The sequence below is a fragment of the Mobula birostris genome, chromosome 9 (genome assembly GCF_030028105.1).
Source record: "Mobula birostris isolate sMobBir1 chromosome 9, sMobBir1.hap1, whole genome shotgun sequence".
NCBI lineage: Eukaryota > Metazoa > Chordata > Chondrichthyes > Myliobatiformes > Myliobatidae > Mobula > Mobula birostris.
Window position 1 is genome coordinate 144259085 of NC_092378.1, and position 17731 is coordinate 144276815.

At 40.0% G+C, this 17731-nt stretch overlaps 1 protein-coding gene across 5 annotated transcripts in view; it reads right to left on the minus strand.

Moving 5' to 3' along the window:
• Window positions 1-17731, minus strand: part of epn2 (epsin 2) — a 72450-nt gene that overhangs the window by 16598 nt on the left and 38121 nt on the right. For all 5 annotated transcript variants that reach the window (XM_072269037.1, XM_072269039.1, XM_072269038.1 and 2 more), the window contains 4 exons: window positions 7588-7700; window positions 4308-4415; window positions 792-945; window positions 29-211 (listed from right to left, as the gene is read on the minus strand). In XM_072269037.1, the coding sequence (XP_072125138.1) occupies window positions 29-211; window positions 792-945; window positions 4308-4415; window positions 7588-7700 (558 nt within the window). The remainder of the gene's footprint in view (window positions 1-28; window positions 212-791; window positions 946-4307; window positions 4416-7587; window positions 7701-17731) is intronic.

Genomic DNA, 17731 nt, shown 5'->3' on the forward strand with positions numbered 1-17731 from the left:
TTTTATTTCCAGTTTTCAACAGGCTTACCAGAAATAGAATCAGCTGATGGAGCAGATCCCCAGGGATCAGTTGAAGATGCCACAGCGGCAGACGTGCTCTGCGAAGTCCATGGGTCTACACTTTGATGAAGTGTTTGTGGCGCAGATGAAGCAGAAGCAGAAGCAGAAGCAGAAGCACCCCAAGGATCAATAGTGGCGGTCGGCTTGGAATCTGGAACCAAGTACGACAAAAACATTAGCACCAGCTGAAATAAAGCATTTCCTTTACAGCATAACTGAAGTTTTTCACCCATTTAACAGAAGCTTATACTGAATTAAGCTACCTTCCTTGCAAGACCCTCCCTGGGTATTGAGAGAATTACCATTTAAGACTTGAGTATCCATTTCAATTTCAAGATATGCAGTGTCATGAAATGTGAATTATCAAGTACTATGCTCTAGACTGAATGTATATGCACCACTTACAGAATAAACTCTAATCACAAAGGAAGTAGTATTTAGTTACACTTAGATTATTCATGTTTTAACTTATACTCCAATTATTCTATATTTTATGATAAAATATTCAGAAATTTAGTTTTATTATGTTGTTAAATGGTAATTTTCTGATATCACAAACTTGTATTTTGCAATGAAAACCAAAGTACTCCTTAATTTGAACTAAGAAAATAATTACAGCAAAGTTGGAATTTAACATTGTATATTTAAATCATCAAGTGGTTTTCAAAGAACCCATGTAACGTATTATACTTAATATAAGCAAAGGCCATTTTCACTAGAATATTACTTACCAAGTGATTGCCATGGGTCAGAAGCTACTGGGCTACCTGCTCCTCCCCAGGGGTCAGTTTTGTCCATTAGAACCGGTCTCACAGATATTTCCCAGAGTCCATTTTTCTTCGATGTTGCTGCTGGAGCGGGATCCATGAGGGAAACCATGGATGCCTGTTATTAGCAAAGGTAAGAAAAGTCAGCTGAGAAAAATACAGCAAGGAGACAAAGGCATGCTCTAGGCTGGTCATGCTGATGCGTCATTCCCAGTAGTTTTCAGATGTTTAGAATCACAAATTGGGGATTAAAAAAAAAATTATGCCATTATGTTATGTTCTTCTACAATTCCATGTTCTATAATTGCACTTTTACTTCTTGGAACAGAAACACACAGTATATTGTAGTTAAAACACATTGGGACCAGTATATTTCGGACTAATTAAGTGGTTGCCCCAATTAGCTGAAGTTTCATGGAAATAGTTTAAAAAAAAAGATAAACTGCCATTTAACTGAGTAACAAATTATGTATTTAGATGAAATACGAAACAAATTAGAACACTACCAATACTACTGTAGTACTACTAAAATGTGTATTAGTTCCCAATGGTTATTGACAGAGCAATTCATCCAGCGTACACTGCCAGGTTCTTCTGATTGACTGTAAATGAACAAAATCAGTGCAGACACCTAGTATAGATAATGGATTGGCATTCATTGCCTTCCTGCATGAAGTAGTGTCATAATCCAACAATAAATTTGGGGCATCCTGTGTAGTCACTAACTCATATTCAGATGTGTCATCTTCATCACTTTCCTTCTTCATATTTCTTGACTTGGTGTTTTGATATAATCTTTTCAATAACTGCATTCTCCAAATCTTCATTTTCATTGTAAAATTCCAGGTTATTGTCAAAACATTCAAATTCTTCACAGTTCCTGACTTGATGAAGTAATGAAATCATTTCATTTTCACACATGGCCATTTCTGGATTCTCTAAGCCTGAATGCTTGAAACCGTAGTGAGCAAGACAGTTCAGAATTGTCGTTCTGATCATTTCTTGCCAACAATCAGTGACAAACTTATTGACTTTATAAAAGGTTAACCCTTGCACTCACTTCTTTGGCTGTTGAAGATGCCAGTAGATTTTCTTCAATTGTTTCGAGAACATGGTTCACCAACTTTACGCGGCACATATAATTGTTTCATATGATTTCCCATATCCACTGGCTGCACCAAATATGTTGTATAAGCAGGCAGAAATTCCAGTTGGATGTTTCTCAAACATTCCAAATTAAGTCGTGCTGCACAATTGTCAACAAGTAGAAGGATTTTTCTGGATTTCAACTGTAGACGGGAAATCAAAAAATTCCATCGGCCCAAGTAGATCACATAACACAAGCACATGCAACTGACACTATTTAAAAGCTGTTCGCTCTAAGCACTGTGTAGTATCTAACAGCCCACATAAGTGCATATGACTGACACTAGTTAGAAAATGCTTGGCTAGTCTCCTGTCCCAAATAATTGAAGGGAATCCCAGCTACTTTCTCGATTAATTTTTGTTAAGAGTTGTCCCAAATAAGCGGCTGCTCCAATTTGCCGATGGCCCAATTAACAAGAATCCACTGTACCTCTTATTTACGCTGGGTAAACTGAAATCTGATCAACTTCTTTACATGAGAGCCAGGGAAAAAAAGTTGCCCTCAATGAGCACAAGAGATTCTAAAGATGCTGGAAATCCAAAGCAACACACAAAATGCTGGAGGAACTCAGCAGGTCTGGCAGCATCCACAGAGGAATAAATTGTTGATGCTATTTACTCCCCTCCACCAATGCTGCATGACTTGCCAAATAACTGTCAAATATACTTTTATACTGGGGGCGGGGGGGGGCAGCTCTCATAACAAGAGAGCACATAACAAAAAATTAATAAATGCAAATTGACACATTTGTGTCCCACTACCCAATGGGAAATAATCAGTTTGTCCAATCTGGCAGCAACATCAGTTTAAAAGAAATCAGACACCTGGACATCTGGAGTAGATTACTTCTCTCTATTTTTAAGTAATTAGGCTTTGTATCCATCCGTGTTCAAATGAGCAACCATTCTAAATGGAATTATTATTATATACTCAGTGGCCACCTTATTAGGTACAAGAGTGGAACCCGGTGTGGTCTGCCGCTGCAGCCCATGCACTTCAAGGTTCAAAATGTGCATACGGAGATGCTGTGTTGCACACCACCATTGTAACACATGGTTATTTGAGTTATTGCCACCTTCCCGTCAGCTTGAACGAGTTTGGCCATTCTCCAATGCCCTCTCTCATTAACAAAACATTTTTGCCCACAGAACATGTTTTGTTTTTCCACACAATTCTCTGTAAACTCTAGAGACTGGTGTGTGAAAATCCCAAGAGATCAGCAGTTTCTGAGATACTCAACCACTTTGTCTGACACCAATTATCATTCCATGGTCAAAGTCACTTAGATCACATTTCTTCCCTTTCTGATGTTTGGTCTGGACAACAACTGAACCACAGTTTTTATGCTTTTGAGTTGCTGGCACATGATTGACCGATTACATATTTGCATTGAGGCATGCAGGTGTACCTAATAAAATAGCCACAGAGTGTATATGATTTTTGAAATAAGATCATCAGTCAAGTTTTGTTCCAGTGATATCACTGTTGCTAGTACAAACTCCCCAGGATCCTTTCCCAACATAACAAAGCCACCTTTAAATTTTCTGCCAATTTACAAAAAAACCATGTCTGCCAACTGTGAATATTGAAATAAACCTATAAATCTAACTAAAATAATTAAATGCAAAAATTTAAAAATCACATACAGTATAAATACCCATTAAGCCCAACAAATCCTTGTTCCATATGAGACCAATCTTTCAACATTTAATTCATCATCATCTCCTCCTCCTCCCTTGTCATATTCAAAACCATAAGGTAAGGCATCCAACCAGAATTATGCCATTTGGCCCATCAAGTCTGCTCTGTCATTTGATTGTGTCTGATTTATTTTCCCTCTCAACCACATTTTTCCATCTTCTCCCTGTGATCTTTGGACCTCTTACTAGTCAAGAGCCTATCAACATCCATTGTAACTATCTCCACTAACTTGACCATCCGTAGCAAAAAATTCCATGACACTAATTTCTGGCTAAAGAGATTCCTCCTCCGTCTCTGTTCTAAAAGGACATCCTTGTATTCTGAGACTGTGCCCCTTTGGTCCTAGACTCTCCCACTATTAGAAACATCCTCTCCATGCTCACTCTGTCTAGGGTTTTAATATTCAGTAGGCTTCAAAAAGATACCCTTCATTCTTCTAAACTCCAGCAAATACAGGCCCTTCTTCCTTCCCTTTCAATTATGTTAATTTCTTCAATTACATATTATGACATAAAATTCCACTTTTACCAACATACATTCATACATTTTGTTGAACACTCTATTATACTCTGCAGTACCATTACATTTATGGCTTGTGTCTTACACTCACGTACAGGAAACATTGCCCTTACCTTTTTCTTCTTTGGAGCAGTGCTGCCCGCTAATACAGACGAATTTCTGCGACTCTCCTCCAAGGCCATCTGAAGTCGAAGATCATCACCACGGCGAAGGCGATCCTCCTGACAAAGATTACAATGCAAGGTTGTTTATGCAAAGAATTCCTTTTGCAAAAGATACGTTTTTATTTTGACAAAGAATTATAAATAAAAATAAAACAGCAGTCCAGGGGCTGGGGAAAAGGGGAATAAAAGAGCTGGTATTAAAACAGAAAATCCTGAGGTATATCTCAGTCCTACTTGAGATGCAAATAACAATCTGACAAATAGGCTAAATAATCTCCTTGAACTGACCACAAATTCAGTTATTAATTAAAGCACATCTAAAGATTAATAAGATCAGCCTACTGATATGACTACTGAAAGGTTAATTAAAGCACAGCTATTATTTTATATTCGGCCAAAGCCTTTTGTCTGGTTTTAAAATTTAAATTTTAAGTACATCAAAAATGTTAAATGATATGTTTGCCAACTTTTATTTGTCATTCAAAGCTGCCTTACTGAAATTCAGGAATGCAGATTACTAGCATGTGGCATCATCAACCTTGAACTTGATAATTAATTTTCACTGTCCTGTGTTGGAACTATTTTGTCACTTCGTTCTAACCAAAAATGCAAACAAAATAAATGAAAAGACATGGCTTTTTCCACATTAGATCTAATTCTATTATGTCACAAGTGCCAGGTTTTCAATATTTTTTTCTGCTGCAACCTAATTAGTTTTACTTGAAAGAATCAATTTTGCTATCACCAGTGCTTGCTGGAAATGCCCCGACTTTGTGAAAATAGTATGATGTTCAAAAGCTTAATTTCTACACATTCATATTACAATGTAGCACACTGTTTTCTTCTAAACACAAAATGCTAGTTAAATGGTATCTAAGTATGTATTGCATTTAAAATTTAAGCAATGAGTTTCACATACATTTTAATATTAGACTACAAAAATAAAATTGTAAACGCTTTTAGTGTTTAACTATTAGAATGAGGTGCTTTTGATTAACAATAACACAATCCATTGTTATATACAGTGCATTTGTCCCATCTAAATTTCTGTGGCAATTATTTTACATTTCAGGTTTTCAATACTTTTTTCTCCCATTGTATCAAATATGAACTCAGTTACTAAATTTCAAAGTATACAACTATTGGTTGGAATTCTGATTATTTTTTAAAAGAATAATGGGAGATATCATGATATGGTCAGAAAAACACAATTTTTTGTGAAAGATATAAATAGTACTTAATCTGTAGATAGTCGATTAGGGTCTACAAGTTCATTAGACTTCAGACTTTACTGTAGAAAATTTAATAGGGTGGTAAACAAGAAGCTTGGGAGAAGAGCCAAAGGTTTGGGTTAATAGTGCTTAAACTATCTGTGGGAAGACAAATCCGAGGGTTGTATACTATATATATATATACTTTGATAATAAATGTTCTTTGAATCTGTTTTTTGAAATTGGTGAATAACTTACTACTTGATTATCATTGGTATTGTGTTCACAACAATCCAATCAAAAATTTTGTCGCTATCAGTGACACTGCATAGTTATTCAGATTGTTAAAAGCATATACTGTATACTGCAGTCTCTAAAGGTTTCAGGGCTTGATATTCTGGATACAGGAATCATGTTTCCCTCGGCTGAAGAGTGTAGAACTAGGAGGTCATAGTCCTTGAATAAGAGTAAGCTATTTAATAGAGTGATGAGCAGAACTTTCTTAAGAAGTGTAGAGAATCTTTGGAATTGTCTACACCTGAGGGCTCTGGGGATGGAGTCACAGAGTACTGAGATTGATAGATTTCTGGAGACAAAAAGGAATCAAGGAATACAGAGATGCAGATGTAAAATGGCTTTTGAGGTAGAAGATCAGCTATAATTTAGATAAGCAGCAGAACAGGCTTAAAGGGCCAATTAGCCTTTTCTTGCTCCTTTTCTTATATTTTCATGTTCTCGTGAATGCTTTGAAAGCCTGCAACTTGCACAGTAATAAGCAACACATAGATTGCATTCTGGTTAAAGATAAAATACGGGGCAGCTTTAGTGTTTATGAAAACAGCAAAATATTTAAAATACCAAGAAAACAACCTACATTACCTTCTTTAATACAATAAGGCAAATAACTGTTGCTGATGCTCCACGACTCCAATATGATGCAGATATGATATTAACTGGTTTTGCACTCAAAAATGAAGTTATTCATTATGCTTCCCATGCTTTTGGTGATAGATTTCTAGCACCCATCAGTTAACCAATAAAGCCTCAATCCCCTTTCTCTGAATTACTGGCTATCCATAAAGAAACATATAAGCATCTTTAACAGCAAGGTATATCTATTAACTTGTCATTCAAGAAAAAAAGTGAACTCTTTGTCCAACAACCCAAGGTTGTACTTAAGTTGAACAAGTCAGTTTCATCAATGCATGCCTTCCATGTCATTAATGGAACCTGCAGAACAAACCAATCCTTGAAGCTGGGATTCTTTCCACTGAGCTCCAAAAATCCTGTAAGCCCCTGCCAAACTGGATGGCAGCAGGAAACTTACCAAATATGGGAATGTGGAATAGCTAGGAATTAAAGAGTAAACAGAAGGATCTGAAATAGAAATTAATAATCAGAAAGAGAGAGAACTGCAAATAGAAAGAGAGAAGGAAAAAGGTAGGATTTCAATATAATTTTCTGTTTCGTGGACAAGGTTGCCAATGACGGTTCTACATGAATAGGAATACTGGTCTCAGTGCTTCCTTAATTCATCAATGTAAAGGAAAGAAATCATAAATTCTCCTGAAAATATGATAGTTCATATGCTTTATATTTGTTTAAATAACTGGAAAGCAATTAAACTTATCACAAACTTTTTTTTGTGATAGGCACGTGGATGAAAGAATATTGGAGGGTTATGGGCTATGTAGGAAGGGAGAGTTAGATGCATTGTAGAGTAGGTTAAAAGGTCAGCACAAGAACATGGGCCAAAGGGCCTGTACTGTGCTGTACTGCTTTATATTGTATTTTAATATTGTTTTAGTAGACTATGGTATATTTCCTGATGTCCCCTAGATTTATGGTATTTCAAAGACTTATTGCAAGAAAAATACAGCCTATTAAGAAATAATAACCTTCTATGTCATGCAAGACATCCACAAAAAAGTCCCTATTTGACACGGCATCACACAACTTGGTTGACAATAAGAGCATAAGCAGGATAAAAGAGTGAGACTAGTTTGTGTGAGATGTACCTGTTCTGCTGCTTCCCTACTCATGGCTAAAGCCAACTGTAGTTGAAGTTCTTCTTCCCCACTCGTTTGTGGTCTGGCTTGTTCCAACTCTGAAGAAGCTCGTGGAGAGGTTGCTAAAAGGAAACAAATACATCAATACTAAAGAAAAAAAATGACAACTTGATTGTGTATTACACTACAGCTAGCAGAAACTGCAAGGGCCAACGACAGTTACTGTGTCACCAGATAATGGGATATTGTACATGTATAAAAAAATTATGATGTACAATACCCTTGGCTTAATGTTGTTGTAACACATGAATTATAAATATGACAAAATTAAAACTTTATAAATGTATTCTGCACTGTTACACATATTGTGCAAGTCTGCTCAAATCAATTATTTTGGGAATTAAAAAAAGTTATTTGCATTCTCATCCAGTTTTGTCATAATATTAGGCAAAAGGTGGAAATTAGAAGTCAGTAACTTAAATAGCATTTACTCTAAATAATTCAGGATGTCACCAGAAGTACAAGACTGAACTATTGTCTAATATTTCAGAGCTAGATATCCTCCACTGCAAAAGGTTCATCATGTCTGTGGAATATTATATTGAAAACACACATCCTTAGTTGAAAAAAAAAATCAGGATGTTAAATCTGGGCCGTTTGTAGTCTTCCAGACCTGAAAGTGAATTAACATAGACATAGAAACATAGAAAATAGGTGCAGGAGTAGGCCATTCGACCCTTCGAGCCTGCACCGCCATTTATTATGATCATGGCTGATCATCCAACTCAGAACCCCGCCCCAGCCTTCCCTCCATACCCCCTAACCCCCGTAGCCACAAGGGCCATATCTAACTCCCTCTTAAATATAGCCAATGAACTGGCCTCAACTGTTTCCTGTGGCAGAGAATTCCACAGATTCACCACTCTCTGTGTGAAGAAGTTTTTCCTAATCTCGGTCCTAAAAGGCTTCCCCTCTATCCTCAAACTGTTGCCCCTCGTTCTGGACTTCCCCAACATCGGGAACAATCCTCCTGCATCTAGCCTGTCCAATCCCTTTAGGATCTTATATGTTTCAATCAGATCCCCCCTCAATCTTCTAAATTCCAATGAGTACAAGCCCAGTTCATCCAGTCTTTCTTCATATGAAAGTCCTGCCATCCCAGGAATCAATCTGGTGAACCTTCTTTGTACTCCCTGTATGGCAAGGATGTCTTTCCTCAGATTAGGGGACCAAAACTGCACACAATACTCCAGGTGTGGTCTCACCAAGGCCTTGTACAACTGCAGTAGTACCTCCCTGCTCCTGTACTCGAATCCTCTCGCTATAAATGCCAGCATACCATTCGCCTTTTTCACCGCCTGCTGTACCTGCATGCCCACTTTCAATGACTGGTGTATAATGACACCCAGGTCTCGTTGCACCTCCCCTTTTCCTAATAAGCCACCATTCAGATAATAATCTGTTTCCCTATTTTTGCCACCAAAGTGGATAACTTCACATTTATCCACATTAAATTGCATCTGCCATGAATTTGCCCACTCACCCAACCTATCCAAGTCACCCTGCATCCTCTTAGCATCCTCCTCACAGCTAACACTGCAACCCAGCTTCGTGTCAACCGCAAACTTGGAGATGCTGCATTTAATTCCCTCATCCAAGTCATTTATATTGTAAACAACTGGGGTCCCAGCACTGAGCCTTGCGGTACCCCACTAGTCACCGCCTGCCATTCTGAAAAGGTCCCGTTTATTCCCACTCTTTGCTTCCTGTCTGCTAACCAATTCTCCACCCACACCAATACCTTACCCCCAATACCACGTGCTTTAAGTTTGCACACTAATCTCCTGTGTGGGACCTTGTCAAAAGCCTTTTGAAAATCCAAATATACCACATCCACTGGTTCTCCCCTATCCACTCTACTAGTTACATCCTCAAAAAATTCTATGAGATTCGTCAGACATGATTTTCCTTTCACAAATCCATGCTGACTTTGTCCGATCATTTCATCGCTTTCCAAATGTGCTGTTATCACATCCTTGATAACTGACTCCAGCAGTTTCCCCACCACCGACGTTAGGCTAACCGGTCTATAATTCCCCGGTTTCTCTCTCCCTCCTTTTTTAAAAAGTGGAGTAACATTACCCACCCTCCAATCCTCAGGAACTAGTCCAGAATCTAACGAGTTTTTAAAAATTATCACTAATGCATCCACTATTTCTTGGGCTACTTCCTTAAGCACTCTAGGATGCAGACCATCTGGCCCTGGGGATTTATCTGCCTTCAATCCCTTCAATTTACCTAACACCACTTCCCTACTAACATGTATTTCGCTCAGTTTCTCCATCTCACTGGACCCTCTGTCCCCTACTATTTCTGGAAGATTATTTATGTCCTCCTTAGTGAAGACAGAACCAAAGTAATTATTCAATTGGTCTGCCATGTCCTTGCTCCCCATAATCAATTCACCTGTTTCTGTCTGGAGGGGACCTACATTTGTCTTTACCAGTCTTTTCCTTTTTACATATCTATAAAAGCTTTTACAGTCCGTTTTTATGTTCCCTGCCAGTTTTCTCTCATAATCTTTTCTCCCCTTCCTAATTAAGCCCTTTGTCCTCCTCTGCTGTACTCTGAATTTCTCCCAGTCCTCAGGTGAGCCACTTTCTCTGGCTAATTTGTATGCTTCTTCTTTGGAATTGATACTATCCCTAATTTCTCTTGTCAGCCACGGGTGCACTACCTTCCTTGATTTATTCTTTTGCCAAACTGGGATGAACAATTGTTGTAGTTCATCCATACAACCTTTAAATGCTTGCCATTGCATATCCACCGTCAATCCTTTAAGTGTCATTTGCCAGTCTATCTTAGCTAATTCACGTCTCATACCTTCAAAGTTACTCCTCTTTAAGTTCAGAACCTTTGTTTCTGAATTAACTATGTCACTCTCCATCTTAATAAAGAATTCCACCATATTATGGTCACTCTTACCCAAGGGGCCTCTCACGACAAAATTGCTAATTAACCCTTCCTCATTGCTCAAAACCCAGTCCAGAATAGCCTGCTCTCTAGTTGGTTCCTCGACATGTTGGTTCAAAAAACCATCCCGCATACATTCCAAGAAATCCTCTTCCTCAGCACCTTTACCAATTTGGTTCACCCAATCTACATGTACATTGAAGTCACCCATTATAACTGCTGTTCCTTTATTGCACACATTTCTAATTTCCTGTTTAATACCATCTCCGACCTCACTACTACTGTTAGGTGGCCTGTACACAACTCCCAACAGCGTCTTCTGCCCCTTAGTGTTACGCAGCTCTACCCATATCGATTCCACATCTTCCCGGCTTATGTCCTTCCTTTCTATTGCGTTAATCTCTTCTTTAACCAGCAACGCCACCCCACCTCCCCTTCCTTCATGTCTATCCCTCCTGAATATTGAATATCCCTGAACGTTGAGCTCCCATCCCTGGTCACCCTGGAGCCATGTCTCTGTGATCCCAACTATATCATAATCATTAATAACAATCTGCACTTTCAATTCATCCACCTTATTACGAATGCTCCTTGCATTGACACACAAAGCCTTCAGGCGCTCTTTTACAACTCTCTTAGCCCTTATACAATTATGCTGAAAAGTGGCCCTTTTTAATGCTTGCCCTGGATTTGTCAGCCTGCCACTTTTACTTTTCTCCTTAGTACTTTTTGCTTCTACCCTCACTTTACACCCCTCTGTCTCTCTGCACTGGTTCCCATCCCCCTGTTGTGAACTAACCTCCTCACGCCTAGCCTCTTTAATTTGATTCCCACCCCCCAACCATTCTAGTTTAAAGTCACCTCAGTAGCCCCCGCTAATCTCCCTGCCAGGATATTGGTCCCCCTAGGATTCAAGTGCAACCCGTCCTTTTTGTACAGGTCATGCCTGCGCCAAAAGAGGTCCCAACGATCCAAAAACTTGAATCCCTGCCCCCTGCTCCAATCCCTCAGCCACGCATTTATCCTCTACCTCATCGCATTCCTACTCTCACTGTCGCGTGGCACAGGCAGTAATCCCGAGATTACTACCTTTGCGGTCCTTTTTCTCAACTGCCTTCCTAGCTCCCTATATTCTCCTTTCAGGACCTCATCCCTTTTCCTACCTATGTCATTGGTACCTATATGTACCATGACCTCTGGCTCCTCACCCTCCCACTTCAGGATATCTTGGACACGATCAGAAATATCCCGGACCCTGGCACCAGGGAGGCAAACTACCATCCGGGTCTCTGGACTGCGTCCACAGAATCGCCTATCTGACCCCCTTACTATCGAGTCCCCTATCACAACTGCCCTCCTCTTCCTTGCCCTACCCTTCTGAGCTACAGGGCCAGACTCTGTGCCGGAGGCACGGCCACTGTCGCTTCCCCCGGGTAAGCTGTCCCCCCCAACAGTACTCAAACAGGAGTACCTGTTGTTAAGGGGCACAGCCACCGGGGTACTCCCTATTACCTGACTTTTCCCCTTCCCCCTCCTAACCGTGACCCACTTGTCTGCCTCCCGTGGCCCCGGCGTGACTACCTGCTTGCAACTCCTCTCTATCACCTCCTCACTCTCCCTGACCAGACGAAGGTCATCGAGCTGCAGCTCCAGTTCCGTAACGCGGTCCCTTAGGAGCTGCATCTCGATGCACTTGGCGCAGATGTAGACGTCCGGGAGGCTTGGAGACTCCAGGGCCTCCCACATCCGACACCGAGAACAGCAAACTGCCCTCACACTCATACTGCCCCTCTCCTCAAATAACAACAGAAAATGAATGCCGAACCTTCCTCGCCTGTTTCCGCCTAAGCCCGTTGAGCCGAAGTCCTTATGTCTTCACTCTGCTCCCGGCTCACTCCGCAGCCCGCAAACTACGCTGCCCGCTCTATGAGGCTCTGTTCCTTTTAAATCTGCCGCACTGCACAGCCCGACGTCACACGCCTGCACAGTCCCGCCTCTCAGAACGCCGTTGGAGAAAAAAAATAACGAAAATTTCAAAAATGTCTTTCTCGGCACTCCCTCTCAGACTCCTTCTTTGAATCAAACCCGAAGCAGGATGTCTGCCCTTTTAAATCTGCCGCGCTGCACTGCCCGACATCACACGCCTGCGCAGTCCCGCCTCTCAGAACGCCGTTGGAGAAAAAAAAATAACGAAAATTTCAAGAATGTCTTTCTCGGCACTCCCACTCAGACTCTCAGACTCCTTCTTCGAATTCTCCGACTTCAGATAATATATTGTCTGTATCAAAACCAGCCAATTTTGCCATTCATCTTTTTGGCTCACTTATCTTTTTCAATTACCATAGTCTGGCCTGCTGGGCACATCTGTGTGTTGCTAATTGGAACACATTATATGGACAAAACAGCTTAATCTGATTCTAAATGCTACATTAAGTAAATTGGCTTCACAAACAGATGAACAGTATGTATTTATCTCATACACCCTTTCTTTCTCCCTAGGCCTCCCCCTTTTTTTCTCCCTAGGCCTCCTGTCCCATGATCCTCTCATATCCCTTTTGCCAATCAACTGCCCAGCTCGTGGCTCCATCCCTCCCCCTCCTGTCTTCTCTTATCATTATGGATCTCCCCCTCCCCCTCCCATTTTCAAATCTCTTACTAGCTCTTCTTTCAGTTAGTCCTGACGAAGGGTCTTGGCCCAAAACGTTGACTGTACCTCTTCCTAGAGATGCTGCTTGGCCTGCTGCAATCCCCCAGCAACTTTTATGTGTGTTGTTAGATATTCCCTTTGTCCATCCATCTTCCCCCTCCCAACTTTGAAACTGATTTGTATTCTTTTCCAGTTTTAAGGGTTTCACACCTGAAACATTAACTGTTTCAATTACCCCGGATGCTGCCTAACCATAATAAATTTAAGCTTAAGCTTGTAGAGAGTACATAGCAGGAAGTTTAGAAGACAGACATTATAATTGAGCAATACAAGTATTGATAAATAGTTCAGGTAAAAATTAATAGTCCCTGCTATGAATAGGATGAGTTTTTAAAACTTAAGATAGAAAAATCACAACTTTTGAAAACATAGAAAACCTACAGCACAATACAGGCCCTTCGGCCCACAAAGTTGTGCCGAACATGTCCCTATCTTAGAAATTACTAGGCTTACCCATAGCCCTCTATTTTTCTAAGCTCCATCTACCTTCCCAAAAGTCTCTTAAAAGACCTTATCGTATCCGACTCCACCACCATTGCCGGCAGCCCATTCCACGTACTCACCACTCTCTGCATAAAAAACTTACCCCTGCCATCTCCTCTGTACCTACTCCCAAGCACCTTAAACCTGTGTCCTCTTGTGGCAACCATTTCAGCCCTGGGAAAAAGCCCCTGACTATCCACACGATCAATGCCTCTCATCACCCTGTACACCTCTATCAGGTCACCTCTCATCCTCCGTTGCTCCAAGGAGAAAAGACAGAGTTCACTCAACCTGTTTTCGTAAGGCATGCTCCCCAATCAAGGCAACATCCTTGTAAATCTCCTCTGCACCCTTTCTATGGCTTCCACATCCTTCCTGTAGTGAGGTGACCACAACTAAGCACAGTACTCCGAGTGGGGTCTGACCAGGGTCCTATATAGCTGCAACATTACCTCTCGGCTCCTAAACTGAATTCCACGATTGATGAAGGCCAATACACCGTATGCCTTCTTAACCACAGAGTCAACCCGCGCAGCTGCTTTGAGCGTCCTATGGACTCGGACCCCAAGATCCCTCTGATCCACCACACTGCCAAGAGTCTTACCATTAATACTATATTCTGCCATCATAGTTGACCTACCAAAATGAACCACTTCACACTTATATAGTACACAAGAATGTGAGGTAATTGTAGAAAAATAGAAGGGAAGCATTTTTTTTAAATAAAGAGATACTTGATGTTGATATTTGATAAAAATTATATGTTCTTATACATGAATCACTAAAGGCTGACATGTAGAAGCAGCATATAATTCCAAATAGAATTAGTACAACTTTCATAGAAAGAGGATTTGAGTGCAAGAGCAGAAAATCAGTGCACAGACAGGTCAGGAGTCTCGCAAAGTTAAACTAGAGTGAAGGCTTATCAAATTGATTCCCAACAATTATGTTTGTCATATGAGAGGAGATTAAAGCAGGTTGGGCTTTACTCATGTTCAGAAGAATGAAAAGCAAGTTTACTAAAAAGTACAAAATTCTTCAGGGCTTCAGAGGACTGTAGTGTCTAGAACCAAGGGTCTTGGACTCAACCATTTAGAACTGAGAGGAGAAAAAGTTCTTCACCAAGGAATGCATCTTTGGAATTCACTACTCGAGGGCTGCAAAGGCTCAGCCATTCAGTGTATTCAAGATGGAGATTCATGGATGCCGAGATATTAAGAGAACCAAGGGCAATAGGCTTAATGCCGGGAAGAAAGGCTTTAGTACAGAATCAACTATGGTCTTATTGAGTGAACAGCTGGCATAGTTTGTTTCCATTTATTATGCTTTTAAGGCTAAACAGGAGTGTGTTGAAATACTTAAATCCAGGGATAAGAAACGTACGATTAAAAGGATTTAGCAACAGATGAGGTCAACCAATGACAAAACTGAGCAACTTTATGGGACAGAAGTCTGAACCACAACTGATTGCAGGGTCAAATGTGACCATTTTTATGAAGAGTTTGGTTCAGCCTTAGACAGTTACCAGGGAGTGGGAGAGATAGATAGAAAATTGGTTTGTCACAGGGACAAGTGTGAGGGTGTTGCCTTTTAGGAAGGCACAAACAGTGGAAGTTTTATTCAAACAAGGACTATTGCTGAGAGATCTCTGCAAAGTAGATAAACCAAAAAAAGTTGGTTTTGTGGTCAGAGCCTGTATTCAAACCAATCATGATACTGAACAAGAGTAAATAAAGGTCACTGTTATCAACCCTTCTGCCTCTGGAATCAAGAGTTGACAAAACTTAGTGATCTACAAATGAATAAGGATCCAGATTCCAAATGCTGTTATTGTCCAAACTTCAACAAAAAACATTTTTTAAATTATCTATTCAATGATAACTGGCCGGCTGGTGGTGCAACGGCATCAGCGTCGGACTCTGGAGCGAAGGTTTCCGAGTTCGAATCCAAGTCAGGGTCAGGCCACTCCCCGAGCACGCTTTCCATCCGTGCCGGGTTGAATGTCAAGCTAGCCACTTAGCCTTGTAAAAAGAGTCGAGTCAGGAACACTCATATCGTGACCCGATTAATCCGAAAAGACACCAATCCTGACACTACGCGCCAGACAAGAATGGCTGACTGTCTGGTGCGACTCAATTAAAAAAAAAATGATAACCTTATGATAACACGAGGAAATCTGCAGATGCTGGAAATTCAAGCAACGCACACAAAAAATGCTGGTGAACGCAGCAGGTCAGGCAGCATCTATAGAAAGAGGTACAGTCGATGTTTCGGGCCGAGACCCTTCGTCCTAACCAATGTAGAAGAGGCAGCACTGGATACAATAGTGACCCTTAATAGACTCACAGGTGAAGTGTCACAAATTTCAATGATACCACTCTTAAGTGAAATAAACCAAATTATTATTTTGTTAGGTTATTGCAAGTCATTTACTTGAGAAATTTGTTTCATATTAAACTGGTGGTGGCATTTTTTGTGTGTGAACCTTATGATAATTCTGGTTCTGACACAGCCACACTTAATTTAATCAATTGAAGATGCCGCCTTTGGCATCCAGGATAACAGAAGCACAGGGAATACTTTAGAATTTACAGAGATAGATTTTTGAACTCAAAGTGAAAATCATAGTTCAGTACTTTTTTGAAAATCAGTCATTCAGCATGGAAACAAAACTTAAGACAATTAAGTTATGACAAGCATCAAGCAATATTTTACATTAAATCTTTTTCAATTCTTTCACATTCCCTTAAGCTCCCCAGATTCTACCATTCATTTATAACAAAGGGAAATTTACAATGGCCAATTAACCTTCCAAATTGCATCTGCCTGGCCTGCTGCGTTCACCAGCAACTTTTATGTGTGTTGCTTGAATTTCCAGCATCTGCAGAATTCCTGTTGTTTGCGTTAAAAAAAAACCTTCCAAATTGTGTATCTTTAGAGTCTGGTAAGGAACCAGAGCACCCAATGGAAACCCACATGATTTCAGGAAATACGTGTAAACATCTACGTAGGCTCTACTGAATGGCAGGATTGAACCCATTTCCTAGAACTGAAAGGTGCAAGTTCTGCTAGCTCTGCCACTCACCAGTTTAATATGAAACAAATTTCTCAAGTAAATGACTTGCAATAACCTAACAAATTAATAATTTGGTTCATTTCACTTAAGAGTGGCATCATTGAAATTTGTGACACTTCACCTGTGAGTCTATTAAGGGTCACCTATTGTATCCGGTGCTGCCTCTTCTACATTGGTCAAACCTGACATAGATTAGGGAATTTCTGGTGAAGGAGCAAAGTCCTTTTCTAATTTCCATTTTCCTTAGGATTTATGAATATAATACATCACATTCTATCACTTTGTTCTCCTTCACATAAGCAATTACTTAACATGACTCAATACCGTATCTGTTACAACTTTCACTGTTCCTCAATGCTGTCTTACGCAATTGATTTACTTCTTCATAACAAGAACATTGATGTTTAGAAATATACAACCATGCCAAAAAATGTAACTTGTACAAATTTTAACAATTCTATTATATTTTCCTCCACTTAGTTCTGTTTCTCTCTCTACCCATACTATTAAATCAACTACGATGTTGTCTAAAATAAGGAAGCATTATTCCACATAAAATCTCTATCCTAATCACCACCAGTTTTCCCAATAAGACACTACTACATCTATCCAATAAACCAGTACCAAGAGCATCCTCTACATGTTTAATTACAGGTTAAGCACCCCTTATCTGAAATTCCAAAATCCAAAAACCTCCAAAATACAAATTTTTTTTTTTTTTTTTTTTGAGTGCTGACACAATGTCACAAATGAAAAGTTCCACAAGGCACTGGGAAGGTTCCTAAGCGATGTGCAGGTCTCTGCTCACCAGACATTTCTGAGAGTGACCTCACATATGTAATGAGCAGCTGTTAATGAAAAATCGAAAAACACCACATTAAGTAAAAAAATTAAGATCTCAGCATGTATTAAAG